Source organism: Tetrao urogallus, assembly GCF_951394365.1.
Source record: "Tetrao urogallus genome assembly, chromosome: 10".
Taxonomy (NCBI): Eukaryota; Metazoa; Chordata; class Aves; order Galliformes; family Phasianidae; genus Tetrao; species Tetrao urogallus.
This window is the reverse complement of record NC_136823.1, coordinates 10,142,699-10,160,402: the sequence shown is the minus strand read 5'-3', so window position 1 is coordinate 10,160,402 and position 17,704 is coordinate 10,142,699. Positions and strand designations below refer to the sequence as shown.

Genomic DNA, 17,704 nt, shown 5'->3' with positions numbered 1-17,704 from the left:
ACTCTGCAGCTGGGGCTGGAGGTACCGCAGTGCCTGGGAGGCAGAAAACAAGAGGGTTTGGCTTCCTCGGGGTGATCACGGATTGACACAACAAAACATCCCAGGCAAGTTTCAGGCCATGCACACAGACAGAAATCCTGCCCGGGAGACCTAAGACCACTCTCTTCTCCCAGAATTGTCACATTTCCATGCCAACCCCTCTCTTGCTCCTGCCCCTGCTGCAAGCCCAGAGCACAGCAGGGCTCCAACAGCCTGCGCACCCTGAGCCGCAGCCACGGTGCACCAGCATCGCTTTTAAGCATTAATTCTTTTCTTTATCACCTTCTGCCTGAGGATATCAAAGCACTCGGCATGCATTTATGCCGCGCTCCTCCTTTTGGCTGCGGGCATCACCATCTGTAGACGGCAAGGAGGAAAAAGCTGTGGTGCAGACAGAGCGGCAAGCCGACCCCAGCCCTGCCACAAGACATTGAGCCAAACACAGGGACCTGCAGCATTCCTGCAGCCATCCCACTGCATCCACCCCACTGCATTCATCCTCGTGCAGCCTCTGCACTGCACTCCTGCCCCCAGGGAGCCACACCAGGAGAACACATGCTTTTGTTTAAGGAGCATGGGCTGAGAGGGGAAAAAGGCACTTAAACAGCTCACACACACAAAAAGCGACATTTTCAAGTTGTTTCTCTTTGGCAAGGTTCAAAATAGGCCAAGGTTTTTGTTTTCGTTGGGAGGCTTTAAAAAATGTATTTCATCCAAACCATCCTTGAAACATTCCTGACATTTATCGCCGTCAACTTTTCCTCCAATTAATTGCCTCTGCACAACTATCAATGTCCTGATGAAAAACAGCTCCAGAAATACGCAATCCATTAAAAAAAAATCACACTTTCTCTTGCTCTGCTTCTCTCTGCTCAAAAGCACGAACAGAATTAAGGAGGCGAAGGGAGCAGAAACAACACAGCCTTCATAGCTTTGTCCACTGAGCAGGGATTTGGGAGGCGATGGTGGCAGCTCACTGCCCATGTGCAGCCCCCAAACCACCTCTGCTCACAGCTCTGCAGCATGTGGGACAAGTACAAGGCAAAGCCAAGCACTGCTGCTCCCCAGCAGACAGCCCCCAAAAGGCACCTGGGTGGATACGGTGTCAGGGAGGGCTGGTGCTGGTTGCAGGCTTCTTAATCGCTTCCATTTACAAAGTGAAGCGGAGCTCTTGTTTCAACAGCTTGCATGAGCAGCTGTCAGGCAGAGAGGTTCAAAAGGACAAGGCTGGAGGGAGAAAGGGAGCTGAGGCTCTGAGCAGAAGGGTTTGGCTATGCACGGGGGTGGAAGGAGGGCACCGAGGAGGTCTCCACACTGCGCCCTCCAGTCCCCCAAGTTCTCCTGTGCAGGTTTAAGAGAAGAAAACCCTGAGCTAAGGACGTGGAGCGTTCACCTTACCTGCTAGAAGAGAAAAGCATCTTTAATTTTAAATACTGAGAGTAAAAACAGATCCCCCGAGGCTCATAAACATACCAGAAAGAGAGGGAGAGTAACACAGAGAAGCCCTGGGGAAATAAACATAGAATTCGATTTGGGAAGTTCCCCTCCCCAGAGTTGAGTGGAAATCACCCCCACAGCACCATAGCAGGCACTGGCCATGTATGAGGTGCAGCTTTGCTGGATGGTTGGTTTTTGCGGTGTTTTTTTTTCTTTGAAGTAGTTTGCTTAATGCTCCTCATTGCTGGGATGCAGAGAGTGGAGCAGGAAGGGATGTTCTGACATGAGGGACAGAGGTCACCATGCCACGCTGGGGCTGTGCAGCCTTTCCAAAGGGCTCTGTGTATGTGCAAGTCATGCTAACACAGGCGCTTTGCACAGCTAATCACAGACAACAATCCTGGCTAGGACACAGGCCTATTTTGGGAGCATTTATAGAAAAACATATGCATATATATATGTTTATATATAGAGACACACATATACACACACACAAACTGCACTATCCTTTCTCTATAATATTTTCCAGTTGCACTTCACTCATGGCTACCAGCTCACCATGAACTGAGCCAAGGAGAAGCCAGGCGCTGACCCAGCAGAAGACTTGCTGGAATCACAGCCCCCGAGATGCAAGATGGGGTTGTCCCCAAAAACACAAGCAGAAGTAAACCCAAGCGAGCCAGTAGCTCTGCAAGCATTCACTCTACTGATGCCGGAATGTAATTAAGATCCACAGGGTTGTGTCAATCACCATGGGAAGGAAACAGCAGGGAAACCTCTCTCAAAACGCAGTAGAAGTGCGAGCAATGCTAGTGTCAGAGTGCCTAGAGAATGTGGATGTGGCAAAAATCCCTGCTTGAGGCTGCAGTCCGGCACCCCAACGTTGAGGAATGCTGCACTCCAGGAGCAAGTTCAGTCCCAGGCAAACCTCCCCCTTGCATCAAGGGACCCACTCTTCCCCTGGCTCACAGCCCAAAGAGGGCCCACCCAGAGAGATACAATGCCAACCCCAATGCCCCACGTGGAGCTCACCCCTAAGGGCATACGGAGCTGCCAGGGGATGGGCGAGCTGGAGAAGGCGCGCACAGCCACGGCCCTGCACAGCGCCGGCGCCCAGGATAGCACACAAATTGCTTCATTAAATTTCATCACATTAAGCCAGTTTCATGAATTTAACATTGTCCCCGGACTATTGTTTGTCTGAAAATTAAATTACGGCAACATTTGTTGTTTCAATGAGTCTGTCAATTATAAACGAGGCTGGAGAAGGGGGATGCATGCATGGGCAGGTGATGGTGGCAAACAGGCGGCTCCAGCAGAGGTGGGAAATGCAGCCCCTCCTCTTATGGGAAGGGAGAAGGGAAGAATCCAGATAACGCTTTGTTTCAGTCAAAGCCAACTGCGCCAGACAAGGCACACTGGGCACAGGAAGCCTGGCCACGCTGGATCCAATCATGGCTCCAACGGCAGAGCACTGGGCAGCAGCAGCCCCAGTTACGCTGGTCCGTGGCTGTTTGGTCTCACCAGTTTGCAAAGCTTTGCCATGAAGGAGAACACTTGGAAAAAAATCTCATTTATGCTTCCTTTTCCCCTGAGCAGCTCCTCTCCGCAGTATCAGAAACAAGGGTGACAACCTTTCGCTTTGTAAAGAAAACCATCGAGCCAAATGCACTATAAATAGCACCCAAAACTGACCCGTATCCCCAGACGAGGGGAATGAAATGAAGACAAGTGAACCACCACCTTCAAGGTCAGAGAGACTTTTTTCTCCCTTTGTTCAAGGTCTGGTAATTTTATCAACGTAGGAGAGCAATCCAACATATATCATTACAGTTGCAGCTAATAAAGAGCACACAGCTCTGTCAGCCTGCCGTTGTTGCTGCTGCTGTTACAGGGACAGCCATGGGGCACGATGCTCCCCCAGTGGACGCTGCCCTCTGGAGCAACGAGCACAACAAAATGAAAGCGCTCTCAGCTCATCCAGCTTTGCTCAGTAGGGTTCTCCCCACGGTCTATTCTCCACCTACAGAGAGGCAGCGTGTCACATGGTGCTGGCTCTCTTCTTTATATCCAGCTGCTAAATTGCATTAAAAGAACTAAGTGTCCATTAAATAAAACTTTCCTGCTATTGCTTCCCATGCAGACAATTGCTCTCGCTGCCACGGGGATGCTCCCTGACAGCAGCAGTTCTGAGTGCACACGAAGACCAAGGGTGTGCGGTGTTTTCGTGCTAGTAGGAAGGAGGTGGGAAGAAGAGGTGGTATCTGCAGTCCACGCACGGACTGTGGGGCTTTTCCACCCTAGGCTGCCCAGCAGCCACTTCCAATCAAGGGATTAAAGCAAGCAGACACATTCCGCACAAAGCACCTTCAGGTCCAATGCTAAATGCTGCCCTAAGCCAGGATTAGCACCTCCCAGGTGTGGGAGACACATCCTGATGCAGGTGGCACATCCAAACCCTGGCACCACTCTGCTCTTTTGACTAGTGGAGCTCAGTGGAGCTTGGGGTTATTCACCACCCCACCACGTGTTTTTCCATTTCACCTCAAGCACTGATCTCACAGGGCACCTTCCTGCCTCCCTACCTCCCCCATCATCACCCCCATTAGAATTCTCTCCCTGCTATTTCAGAGCAGCACACCCCATAATTACCAGTAGGCAAGGCACAGCAGAGGCTGAGCAGTGGCTCACCCTGAGCTGCCCACAGCCGAGTATCGTGCTCAGCGACACTGAACGACCCCACAGATATCAAAACACGGGGATGGATGACGGGCTCCAGAGGTCACCAAGGGGCGGACGAGGTCCAGGTCCCTTGTCCTCACATCTCTACCCCTGACAGGTTTCCTACACAAATTCTGCAGGCACCATTAGCTGGGGCTGAAGGCTGGATACCAGCACACAAATTGCTGCCTTCGGGGCTCCCCGTGCCCTCCCTTTTCTCTGCTGCCTTTGGTGGGAGGCCGGGACCATTATTCCGTGCGAAAAGCTAAAATTAGTCAGTGTTCAAGCCCGTGAATAGGCACAATGGTTACAACAGGAGGGCCTTGACAGCACAGTGGCCTCCCAGCTCATTTCCATCTCAATGGGATGGCTTTTCACCCTGCCACCTCCCCAAGGGGCCATCACTGAGGTCCCCAGTAGACGACCACAGCCCTGCTGGGGCACCCGAGATGGGCAGGGAGATACAAGGAGACAGTTGGCATCATCTAAACCAAGTCCACAGGAAAGTAAGGCAAACACCAAGCCTGGAGCACGCCTGGATCCTCCAGGCCTGGTCCCAGTGGAGGGAAATGCAGAAAGGACCAGAAATTCTGGACGCAATCACACCCCAGAGCCTCCTCCGGCTCCTGCCTTCCAAAGTCACCTTGCACGAGGGTGCCCATGCCCAGCACGATGCTCCGTGCCCGGCTGACGGATGGGGCTGCACGGAGCCACACAGAGTCAGCGCTTTCTGCAGGGAAGGTCTGAGCCAGGCTGTGGCCCCGCCTGGCAGTGCGCCTGGCTCCACTCTCCATCTCTTCACCTGCCGGCTTCGTGCTGACTGCAGAGCAGAAGGGGGGGGGAAAACAAAGAGTTATGGCTTGAGTCACAGAGCCCGGAGCATCAAGGTCTGGGGAAGGAACCCCCCAGATCCTCTGTGCAAGGGGCAGGCACCCCAGAGCGTCCCGCAAAAGGCAGGAGGGCAGCGGGGGCTCAGCCCCATCCTTCCCTAAAGTCACCCGAGGACGGAGCCAACAGCTGCTGCCCCGGCAGGTCCCAGAGGCCGGCAGTTCACGATGAATTTCTAATTGTTTCCTCCAACAATGAGACATCCTGTGCGGAGCTCAACAAAGCCCTTTGCAGACCAGCGGGGCCCCTTCCTCCTGAGCTCCGTGCCCCCTCCCTGCACCCCATCCATACCCAGGCAGTGCTGCCGCCTCCACCTTGATTAAAACAGGCGGCACTCAGCTCTGGTGAGAGCTCTTGAAGGGCCGGGAGCGGCCGAGAGGTATTTGATGGATGCACTTTGGCAACCATTGGCTACCTTGTCATGCCAATAAAATTATCGCTGTTAACTGGGGAAGAAGGCAGGCGCACGCTCCCCGGTGCCCATCTTCCCGATAGGGTTGGGGCTGCTGTAGAAGCCCTAAGGAGCTGCAGGCATGGTGGGGAAGGGGGTCCCCAGGGGATGGGATGGGGACAGAGCGGGAGAGGGCAGAGGCGGCAGGAACAAAAGGCCCTTGTGCGGGGCGGCCAGCTGCTCTCCCGGCTCTGCGGTGCTCACTGAAGCAGCAGGAATACACAGAGGAACTCAGCCTTGATGCACCCCAAATGCACTGCAGAGGTATAGGGCAAGCGGTAGGCTGCTGCAGAGGTACCCCACGGAGCATCAAGCGTGGCACCTCCAAAGGGAGCTGCACAACACAGTGGACACTAAGGGATGTCCCTACAGAAGGCGGACAGCATGGCAGCAGGGCAAGGGGCCAGCTTCATGCAGGATGGGGACATGGGGGTCACGAGGGGAGCTGAGCCCTCTCCGGGAGCTGGATTTCACACGCGCAGACACAATGGGCCCCTTTAAAGCCACGAGCTGCTTAAGCTGCCTTAGTGCTAAGCAGAGGCAATGTGAAAGGAGCCGCGTGGCCGGAGGGGATGGGGACAAACACCGGGCAGGGAGCCTCGTGCTTTCTCCTCACAGTCTCACAAGGAACCTGACCTTCACAGGGTGATTTGTGGATTGGAGAACCAGATGAAGTTTTGTTTCTGTATCTGTGACACAGAGCCCAGGGCATCGCCAGGAGGAGGATACAAGCCCCATGCAAAGCCTCCCCAAAGGCAGGAGCAAAGTCTCCAGCCACACAGAAGGGCTCTGAGAAGCCAGGAGCAGCCCTCCCCTGCTTTGGCTGCCCTGAGAGCAAGAAGCAAGAGCAAGAAGCATTTGGAAACCAGCAGCCCAGCTTCAACTCACAAGGTGCCCCAATGACCTGACTCAGCCATCAGCCTAGATTTGTCCACACCAGGGTGCAGCTTTTGGGAGACCTTGCCCTTAACTTGTCACCCAACGGAGATCTACACAAGTCCAAAAGACATAAGATCACCAAATGCTCCCCAAAGCAGGCAGCCAGCCTCAGCTGACAAGGACAGGGTGAGCAGTTGGGTACTGCCCAAAGCAGGAGACATTCCTGCTCCCTCCAGACCCACATCTCCCCTCCTCAGCAGCCCCCACGGCACGAATTCTGCAGCCAGCAAAGCAGCCATCCGCCAAAATACCCAGCACATGACTAGCAGATGCCCTATGCTCCCTGCCAACCCAGAGGGGATAATTATTGACTTGCGGCACAGCTGGAGGAAGGGGGGAGAGGAAGAAAGCAGAGGGGCTTTCACAATGAAAAGAGATTTGCTTTTAAAACACTTAGAGGGGAAAAAAAAAAATAAATCATTCTTTAGAAGCAAAATCAGAAGGGGAGAAAGCACCAGTGCTGCCCCAGGCAGTGCAGGAACAAAAACATGATTTCCCAGCCCAGAGTCAGCAAATGATGGGGAAATTCCTGCAAAGCCTAAGCCTGTAGATTCCTCCTGCTGCTCCTCACGCCCTGCCCTGCAGCTGCTCAGCCCTGGCCTCGCTGTGCTCACCAAACAGCCCAGCTGAACATGGGCTGCCAGCATTCCTCCCCAAGCAGGAGCTGCAAGGTCCCCAGGTCCTTCCAAGGAGAAGTGAGCACCGCATGTTTGTGCACCCATAGGGATGACCCACTTAGCACAAAGAGTTTATTTGTTTGGGGTTGGTTTTTTTGTTGTTGTTGTTATTATTGTTAAAGCAGAGAAGCCAAAGAAACCAGACACGAGGCCAGTTCAGCTGTGCTGTTTGTGGGAGAGGATAAACATGGTGCAGAGAGCACGAGCTGCAGGGGGGGAGCAAATTCCCAGCAGGGATGTGCCCTGATGCGTTAGCACCCAAGGCCATCTGCTTTCAGGACAGGGAAGGAGCTAAAGAGATTACAGCGGCAACCAGGGCAGCTACAGACAAAGAGATCCTCCGAAAATGAATGCTCAGCTGGCAGCAAAGGGCACTCAGCCTAATGCAGTGCTCGCATGGCTGTGCTCACCTTCAGACCTGCAGAAGCACAACCAGAGCAGCCCAAGCAAAGCTGAAGTAGTGGCAAAGACTGGTGATTTCCAGGCACAAGGCAGATGCCGGGAAAGCAATCTTTGCTGCTCTTGCTGAGATTTCCTCTAGAAGTCCCCACGCAATGTGCTCCAGGTTCATGTCCCTGTGTCACTTCCCCATCCGGCACACCACAGGGCACAAGGACGGGTCCGTGACGCGCCCACACAACGAGCTCCAGCGTGGAGAGGAAGTGGCTCACATCCAACACCAGCAGCATGGCCAGAGTCATCCCCACGTTACTCATCCTGGCAGCGGCAGAAATTCCCCAAACAACACAACCCCATGACTGCTGGCGGAGGGCAGCGAGCACGAGGACTGAGGGCTTTCCAAGCCTGGTCTCTCCGCATAACTCAGCACCATCCAAAGATAACCACCGGCCTGCTCGCCTGGTGGTACGTGAGCACAGAGCGGGCAGCTGCAGGGCTGCAATTCACTCAGCACCATGGCAGTCCCGTGCCTCATCCTCCTCGATGCCCCTCTGCCCCGGCCCAACCCCATCCTGTTGCCACCCTACAGCAATTCACTCCCAGTTCTGCAAACATTCTTTGATTCTGACGGTGCTCACATCACTTTTTCCCCCAAATCCCAGTCTCCAGATTGCTCCAACTGCAGTCCAGACCCCAACACCACAATCCCATGCATAGTGCTGCCCTGGAAAGCCAGTTCCCATTTAACAAGATGGTTTCAGCCAGCCCAGGGATAGAAGGACGTGGAACAGAGGTGTCTGGAGGCAAAGGGCAGGGCAGGCTCCAGCTGTGATGGTGGCAGGTGCTGCCCTGCAGCCTCACAGCCGTCGCAGGGAAGCCAGGCTTGCGTGGCTTTTTCAGGGGACAAAGGAAGGCTCTGTCTGCATGCAACAGCCTGGACAAATGCTGGCCATGGAAGCTGCCATCCAAGGAAAATCCAGACACAGCAGTGACTCTGCCCTGACCTTACCCCAGCCCAGATGGCACCATCAGTGTCCCCTTGTCTGACTGGCATGCACTGCAGCATTCTTGGGGATGGGGAGCACAAAGTGCCCGTCTGCACCATCTTGCAGCTCTCAGTACAATGCTGCGTTTTTGTAGGATCTAAAACAAATCCTATGGATGTAAAGGGACACAGCAGACACTTCCCTGTAAAGGCATCAGGGCCGGCAGGAGACAGGAAAAGAAATGCTCAAGGTACACAAAGCCAAAACACAGTACTTCCTATGGGAACAGAGGAAAAGAGCAAGGGGCTGCAAGCAGAGGGATGCCCACCACTGCCAGGAGATGGGCAGGAGGCTGAAGGATCTCATCCCGTCCTGGGACCGCAGCACTGGCCCTGAACTGCCACGCCGTATGCTGCCATCCCAGCACCCAAAAACAACAATTTGTGCACCCTGCTGAGCGCCCCATCCCCTGGCTGAGGACACATCAGTACCATTCAGGGAGGCGCTTACAGCCACCCCTCACTGCAGCTCCGCAGACAGCCAGGCAGCGGGATCAGGTAGCTGCTGAGGCAGCGCTTTGCAAGCCTGCCCGGCAAAAAGGCTGGGCCATGGAGCCCAAGGTCACAGCCGAGGACAGCTCAGGTCCCCCAGGGCTCAGCACGATGGTCAGTGCCCATAGAGAGTTTCTAGGCTGTAGGGTAGAGGTCAGACAGGGAACTGTCAACCCTCACACCGGTGTCAGCATCTGTCAGGGATAAAAACCTGCCTGGAGTCCTTCCGTTGGGACAGGACAGACATCCACCTCTTCATGCCCCATTGAGCTTCTGCTCCATTACTTCAGGCCCCGCAGACCCATCCAGCTCTCTGGGACCAGTGAACAATAGCACACAACGGTGATGGGCAGAAACCAGCAAAAACAGAGAAGCTCTGCAGAAGAGAAAGCCGCTCAAACTACACCTGGGCTCCGAGTCCTGGTCTCAGCCTTGACCTTGCACCCAAAGCAAATACACAGCCAGCACCTGGCCTGGCACCCACCTTTGACAGTCACACGAAAGTGGCTCTGACAGCACAAGGGTCAGGGAAAAACTGAAAAGTAGAAAAAAAATGGAGGGAAGGAAGAAACAAATCTTCCACGTAAAAAGCAACTGCCATCCTCTCTAGATAAATAAGGGACAGAAGGTGCCACACTGTCCCCGTGGCTTTGTGAACCCTCCTCCCACACTCTCCTTCCTTCCATCCCCATCCCTTACGCTGGCACAGGCTATTTAAAACCTCCCGCTGGGAGCTCGGCAGCAGGAGAAGCCGCCAGCAACGCGACGCCGGTCCCTGCAGGCCCCATATCGATCAGGAAGGGAGGACAAGCTGCCTCCGTCAGCTCCCTGCAGCCTGGCGCCGACACCACAGGAAGGGAGGAGAAGTAGCCCAGCAGGGCACACAGAGAGCACCACCAAACCCCAAACCCAACTCATCTTTTGTTCCAAATCCCAGCCTACTGAGAACAGGTCCACGAGGCCAAGCGCTGGCTCCTGACCTGTGTTCTCCTCTCCAGTGGTCTCAGGAGATGTATGGGAAGGTTTTGTTTTAAACAGCATGGATAAGGAAAAGTAGATCAAATGCAGGGACAGCCCCAGGAAGGGAGCTAGGGCTCCTCAGCCAAGTCCTGCTCCTCCTGGCTCTCGCCAGGACCATGCCAGAACCTTCGCTATGCCTCTGCCTGGCTGAGGATGCTGTTAACGCAAGCGATGTTTATACAGGGCATGAATGGCTGTAATTATAGGAACGATGTTATGATAACAGGAAATCCGTGCCCTGTGGAGATACAGACAGAGAAATACACACTCACAGCTATTTGCTAATTGCCACCAACAAGGAGCCTTTGTGCAGTGGTGGGGCACAGGAGGTCTCCCCCATGCTGGGAGATAGCATGGTGCCGCCAGGCTGGATCACTGCAGCGCCCAAGGGCTCTCTCCTGACAAGGGAACATCTCGGACCAGTTTGGCTCCCACATACACCACAGCATAAAACCTAAAGCACACTACTGCCAGTACAGACAGAGTACAGAGCCAGCCTTCCCACCCCACCATCTCCCGAAAAATGCACCCATCCCTGTAAGGCAGGGCACCTCACGCTGACTCAGACAAAGGAGGTGTGAGAATATCAAATCAGGCTAGAGAAATCCCCACTGCAGCAGTAAGAGCATAGCTCATCACCCCCTTTGTGAAGGACACCTCCAGAGCTGGGGCAGAAACCTCAACTCAGACCCTACTTCCTTTACTTCAACCCGATTCAAGATGCGAGAACAACAGTTACCGCAACTCTGAGCCCACGAAGAACCAAGAGAAACTCCGTCCTGCCCACTTCAGACAAAACAGTGCTGCCAACCCAGCTAGATGTTTCTCTCAGCAGCAACAGAGATGCCAACAACCACCTCTGCTGGCCCATCCCAGGTCAGGGGCAAAGCAATATGGACCTAGTCCCACAACAGCTACAGTGCAAATCAACAGCTCTGAGAAACAACAGGACAGGCTGACTCAGTACCAGGACACAATCTCTCAGAGTTACAGCCCTCCCATAAGACAGAGGTTCAGTACATCTGATTGGCAGAGAGGAGCAATGGGGATGCACGTTACCCAAACACACCAAGGCTGATGCTATGACAGAGGCACACTCCACCCTGCACCAAAGGGCCATCAAACCAAGCAGACATCTCCCCATCAGCATGGAAGCATCCCTCATAATGCTGCTGCAGCTCTCCTACCTTTTTGATCTTCCCACTCCGAGTGCCCGCAAACACAACAGTTTGTCCTCTGTAGTCATAGGCAGCCACCGAGGTCATCCCATCCTCTTTATCCACAAAAAGTGGGGTCCCCTCGATCGTGACGGTTCCACCAAGTGGCTGGTTAAAATCCTGGCCACAGAAGTTGTCATCGATCTGCAGCGGCTGTAGGAAGAGAATAGAAGAGAGATGAGTTTTCTGGAGTGTCAGAGAGCAACAAGGGCTCACGCTGACCTCCATCCCCACGGGAGGATGGAGCAGGGGCTGTGGAGGCAGCTCCCAGCCCAGCCATCCCAGACATTCTGGCAGGCTGCAGTAAGCCACTGATCTGCGTGGAGCTGCTGCAGTCCCATCTCTGCAACCCCAGGAACAACATGGGCTAGGACACAGCTCAGCTGCCCCCATCTCAGTCTAGCATGGGGATGCTCCTCACCCACACTCAGCTGGTTGTTTTGCTGCATCACTCTACCTGTACACCCACAGGAGATCTCTGCCATTGCTCCTCACCTCTGTGTTCCCCTTTCCCCCCTCTGTGCCCCAGAAGGTTATGATGCACAGAGGGGGCACAGCTCTGACACTGCAATGCGCTCATCCTTCTCCTGGCAGATGTGGCTTCGATCCTGCACTGGTTGGCATTAGGGTGAATGACAAAATCACAGCTAATGGCAAACAGACCTCAGAATGAAATGCATTCCCTTGTTTCCATGACCAAAGCAGGATACGAAGGAGGAAGAATGGGCTCTGGCCAAATTCTGGGCAGCCACAGCGAGCCTCGGTGCACAGGGCTGGAAGGGAGGCATCCGGAGGCACAGCGCCTGGAGAGGCAGGCAGCCTGCTCGGGCCACAGCATTTTCCACTTCAAGAGGCTCTTTACGTAACTTTGAATTTAAAGGGGAGAGGTTTTTGGCAAGCAACTGCCTCCAAATGCATGCCAGTCCCCAAGGGGCTTTAAATCCATACAGCATGTGCATGTAACATATGGGAAAATGCCGTGCTCCCAAGCTCCATGTGCATACACGCATTAAGCAGCTCTGGCTGCTGAAAGCAACAGCCCCACCTCTTCCACCCAGCACTGAGATCTGAGCAGGGAGAACTACAGCCCCAAAACTGGAGGCCCTGACGATCCCACACCCTAAAAAAAACTCTCAGAAAAGCTGGACCTTCCCTGGGCTGTCAAACACAGACATGGTCAGCCCACCCAAGCTCACTGTACAGCCCCGAGGCCAGCAGTCCCACTCCTGGCTACAGTCAGCATTGTGCCATCCTTTTAGCAGCAGAGAAATGGGAATGACTCCAGATGGGCACACTCAGCCTCCTAAAGCAGCCTGGAGATGCAGTCTTGCTTGCTCACTTCTTCTATGTTCTGGTGCCTGGTTTAAGATGTAGGCACAGATTGACTCCTTTCCATGCCTGACCCCTTTTTTCATCCTTCTGTAAACTGGAGGAGCCTGGGGACATCCAAGCATGCAAGAAGCACCAATCCCCTAAAACAGGAACGAGGAGGTGAAGGATGTCTGCTGGTGTGAAGAAGTAGGGAGGGGAATTAGCTCTCCAGCCTGCACTCTGCATTCCAGGGCTGCAAGCATCCCTTCAGCCCATCAGCCAGCCCAGAGCTGCTCAGACAGCCCCGAGCAAATCTGCAGCATGCACTTATGGCAGGTACAGCACCCACCTCTGCCTGGCACCACCTCAAGCAGGGCAGCAGCATAGGGGTTAACACAGCCTGAGCCCTGAGCAGCCCTGAGCACAAACCATGAAGGTATTTAAGCCCTGGCAGCCCCTGGAAGCCAATGCAATTTCTGTTCTCTCTGCACTTCAATTTGCAGCTTCCCCAACCTCATCAGCTGCTGAATATGCAAGAGGATAAATGTTTATGGTGTTTACTCCTCTCTGCTTTGTCTCAACAAACTCTCTGGGAAACGACAAATACAGCTGCACTCCAGGGCCGTGAGGAGCACCCGCCCGCCACCGAGATGCCGACACCACCTCAGTAAATAATTACACCGACAATTAGCTCATTAACAGCACAGTGCCTCGTTAGGGAAGTGCAGACAGGCACCTCACCACCGTCGGGCTGAGTGGGCAGCACGAGGCTGGTGGCACTTACCAGCATCACATCCCGACTGCCCCACAGCCCTGCTACATGGCACAGCCTGCTCAACCCCACCAGTATAGAAATTGGGGCAGAAAACCCTGATTTCCTTTGTGAAAGCAGCCCTAAGGAGAGGGGACACACCGAGCTAACAGGCAGTCTCCTTGACGCGCCTTGTCTCATTGCCTCCCTTCAAGCCCACTTACAAAAGCAACGAGGGAGCAGACGGCAGAGGCGAGGCTCGTGCCACTTAGCGCTATTAATTGGCCAGTAATTTGCCAGTTAATACCATTATACACACACCCCGTCCTCCCACGCCTGCCTTCCTGTGCCTGCTGAGGCTGCTACCCAGCAAGGCCCATGCCCAGCACACAGGGAGGCACGGCGACACCAGGAGCCAGGCAGGGCACTTTGGGAGCTGGGTACCAACAATGGGAAGCAACAGTGCGCATCCCATCTGGAGCAGCAAAACCCCTGGAAGCGCTTTCAGTTCCCAAGCTCGCTGCCAAGCCTGGCAGTGTCTTCTGGCTCCAGCAAATCTGCACTGTCCCACAGTGCCCAGGGATTAGCATCCTAAGGCTCACAGCTGAGGAGAATGCTGCACTAGGGTCTGGAGTAAGAAGGAAGCCAGCACCCAGGTCAGGAAGCCTCCTTGCGCAGCTCGGTGCTCAGAGCCATGCCCCATGTGGTGTCGGCACGGCTCTCCCCAGCCTTCCTCCTCCCACCCAGCACAGTGCAGGTGGACCAGTCCTCAGGGATGTATGTGGATCAGTCCTCAGGGATGTGGCTTTCTGGCACTGAGAAGTCCCTCTGATGTGCTAAGAAATGAGATTTGGACTTTCCACTTTCCAGAGGAGACTTTAAACCATAAATCCTGAGCAAGAGCAAGGGAGCTCCTGGGACATTTTCCATACAGATCAGGCGTAAATCCCGAGCAACTACTGACTTTAGCAATTACATTCTGCCTCCTTAAAAAAATCAACATGCCCTTTATTTTCTGGCTGGCATCCATCACTGCGAGATCCGTCAGCTGCCACAACCCACCCTAGAGGTGGCTGCATTTTACGAGGGGCACACAGATCCCTGCCAGGAAGAGGTTACATGCTCTGCAAGCCCCAATTTGGCTCACTCCCAGTACAGCCAGAGGCTGAGGCTCGACACCTTGTGCTGCTCTTTGCCATGCTTGGCAGGTGGAGCAAGACAGGGACAGAAAATGGCACCTGACTCCCAAGGCCGTCTTTGTGCCACCACAACCCAGCTCACGTGAAAGCAATGACACCACAGGTCCTCCCGGTGCCACCACCCCACACCTGCTGTCCCTGCTAGGGTTCCTCTGGAGCTGGGCAGGTCTGAGCACTGCAGTGCTGCTGCTGCTGCCTCTGCATCACCAAGGGAGCAGGTTAGCAGCGCACAGCAGTATCACTCCTTCAGATGGAAAAGGAAGAATAAACACAGCATCAGGTCTATGGCTAAGAAACCACGCTATGAAACAGTAGGGAAAAAAATAATAAATCACAGCATGTGCAACTGCACAGGACTTTACCTCCTGCACTGCACTGCAACCAGGGGACACCTCCCTGTTCCCATTCTCATCCAGGTGTCAAACCAGCCATCATTTCTCTCCCTCTCCCACCACATTTTCCTGCAACGGCAGCTTTCCTGAGATGCATGAAGAAGCCCCTGTGCACCCACCGGTGCCTGTAAACTGCCTGCAGCAGAGACATCACGGCCCTGCAGGGATACAGCCCCCCCACCTTTATATGGGGCACTCATCAGGCAAAGCCCTCTCCCCACAAAGGGGCAGAGGGTCTGGGAGCACATCGGGATGAAGCAGCAGGCATCTCCTCTGCCTGAGCCAGCAGCTGTGCAACCCAACAAGCAGCAGTGTAACGATTTCATCATTTTCCACCAAAATTGAATTAGTTCAAAGCCAAAATCTGATTTGAGAGCCCAGCGCTCTTGACAGCAAACCCTTTACTTTGTCAGGCAGCTGTTAGCCGTCTCCTTCGGAGCTGCAGGGAGAACAAGGGAAGGAGGCCGGGCTGCTCCATGGGGACATGCAGGCACCCGGGGCAGGAGGCAGCTGCTGATCCTCAAGACCTGGGACAGAACGGCGGAAGGAGCACGATGATGTCCTCCCTTCCTGCCTCCTCCAGTATGGAAAACAAAAAACAACTGCAATTGCTCCCTGTTCCTCATACCCCTTCTCCTCCTACCCAGCACACCATAGAGAGGATGTGGTCCCACCAAGCTGAGCATCCGACCAACCTATATTGGGACTGACAACCTCTCTGCCTCCTTCCCTACTTGGATCCCTCTCAGCTACCCTCATTATCCTGCCCCAGCAGCTTCTGCTCAGCCACAGCTCCACTAAGCCCCACAAGACCAAATCCTCCCAAATTCACACATGCCATCTTCAAGGGTCTCCCTGGCAGAGATGCAGCAGACACCATTTGTCCTTCTGAGGGCTGAGCATCTTTGCCCTCAGAACCAGCTCACCCACACCCCTTTACTCTACAGGGAACAAGAGACCTGTGCCAGCAGTCAGCCTCCCGCTCAGGGCCAGCAGCTATCAGCAGACACTGATTCAACCCAAACCCAGACAGCCTTCCCACACCAAAGCCACAGTCTCCACAAGGAATGCTACCAAGCAAGCTGAGCGCTCAGCCCTAACTGTGCCAGTCCCCAGAGCAAGAGAGGCCTCCCATCAGGAAAACAACAAGTTAGGTCAGGTAACTGGGAAGGGTCTAAGAGTCCAGCCAGGAGCCAAAATCCACCTGGCATGCATACAGATAGGCATGAACTTACCGAGTTGATGCAGCCCAGCTCCTTATTCAAGAGCCAGGGCAACGAGAGTTTCCCTTCCCCTCTGTAGCATGACTGAATACGTTCCTTGATCTTATCCTTGATCTTCTTCAACGTGAAGAGGCAGAGCACAGACTCCTTGGGAGGCTTAACTCTGTTTTTCTGGCCCTGGGAGAAGATGGTGAAGAGGATATCCTCCTGCTCTGAGATGCCCAGGTACTTGGCCAAAGCCTTGCCGGGCTTGGTCAGGTAAGCGTCCTGGATCAGGCGGTATTCAATGCCATCCTGCACACAGCCGATGGGGAACTCCACGTAGGAGTAGAACTTGGGGTCATCCACGCAGAGGCGGACGATCTTGGAGGTGAAAAACTGCTCACCAGTGGAATCGGGTGAGGTGAGCTGGGTGTCCAGCTGCAAGGTCAGGTAGTACACAAACTGCTCACTGCTGAAGCTGTAAATGTAGTAGATGTCAAAGGTGGGGAACTTGGAGAGCGTGTCTGAGGGGATCTTAAGCTGGGACGAGACAAACTCGTCCTGGTAGACAAAGCCAAACATCTCCGCATTCTCCTCATTGGCCATCAGCTTGCGGCTGGAGAGCGTGGGGAAGTACTCCGACTTGCCATCGATGGGCGTCCCAATGAAGAGCTTGTTCTGCCCATTTAGCACCTCAATGATGACCCCAGACATGGTCCCCGACTCATTGACACTGGAGAGGTAGTGCTCTTTGCGGTGGTGGGGCTCACCCAACTTGAAGAGGTCATCCAGCCGCAGGAACTGGCAGATACCCTGCGAGGCACTGCCGCAGGCGATCAGCCGGTTCCCCGAATAGTCCACCAGCAGCAGCTTGTTCACGTTGTTGGTGGTGACCAGACCGTGCGGGCAGGACTGAACGCTGGGCGGAGGGTAACACTTCTCATTGTCCTCCACTGGCCCCGTCACGTGCGTCCGCAGGAGCGTGAGGTTATTGGAGAGCTTGTAGATCCGATTGACGGCCCCCACGTAGACCTCCCCGGTTTTGTTATGGACCACCAGGTGCGTCAAGCTCCAGTCTGTAACCGAGAAAGTCCTAAAGGGAGATTTGGGGCTGCCTTCCGCCAGCGGTAGCCAGGTGCTTCCCAAGAGCAGCAGGGTCCAAATGTTGACAGACAAGTGGTGCTTGAGCCAAAGGAGCCGCATCGCGGCAGTGTCACATCCGGCCAAGGCCATGCCCAAACCCAGCCACAAAATAAATAGAAACAAATCCAAACTAAAGGGGTGAGGAGGAAGGATGAGGAGCTAACGGGACACAGTCTCTTCTGCTTCTGCTGTGCTCAGCATTCAGGGCATCATGGGCACTGCCGGTCTGGTCAACCCTAGAGGGAGAAAGAAAAACAGCAGGGTTAGGAGGCTTTCCTGCAGCTCCTGGCACAGCAGTAAGCTTGTTCCACACCACCCCACAGAGGCTTTGCTGCTTTATGCTTATAAGGCAGCATAACAAAATGCCCCCACTGCCTC

The 17,704-nt window shown here is 54.4% G+C and overlaps 1 protein-coding gene across 1 annotated transcript in view; it reads right to left on the bottom strand.

The window, feature by feature from the left end:
* PLXNA1 (plexin A1) overlaps window positions 1–17,416 on the bottom strand; it is a gene marked incomplete at both ends in the record, with an annotated part of 84,627 nt that extends 67,211 nt beyond the window's left edge. Inside the window, 2 exons of the mRNA XM_079540441.1 lie at window positions 11,296–11,478; window positions 16,214–17,416. Of these exons, the coding sequence (XP_079396567.1) occupies window positions 11,296–11,478; window positions 16,214–17,416 (1,386 nt within the window). The remainder of the gene's footprint in view (window positions 1–11,295; window positions 11,479–16,213) is intronic.
* Window positions 17,417–17,704: the final 288 nt, after the last annotated feature.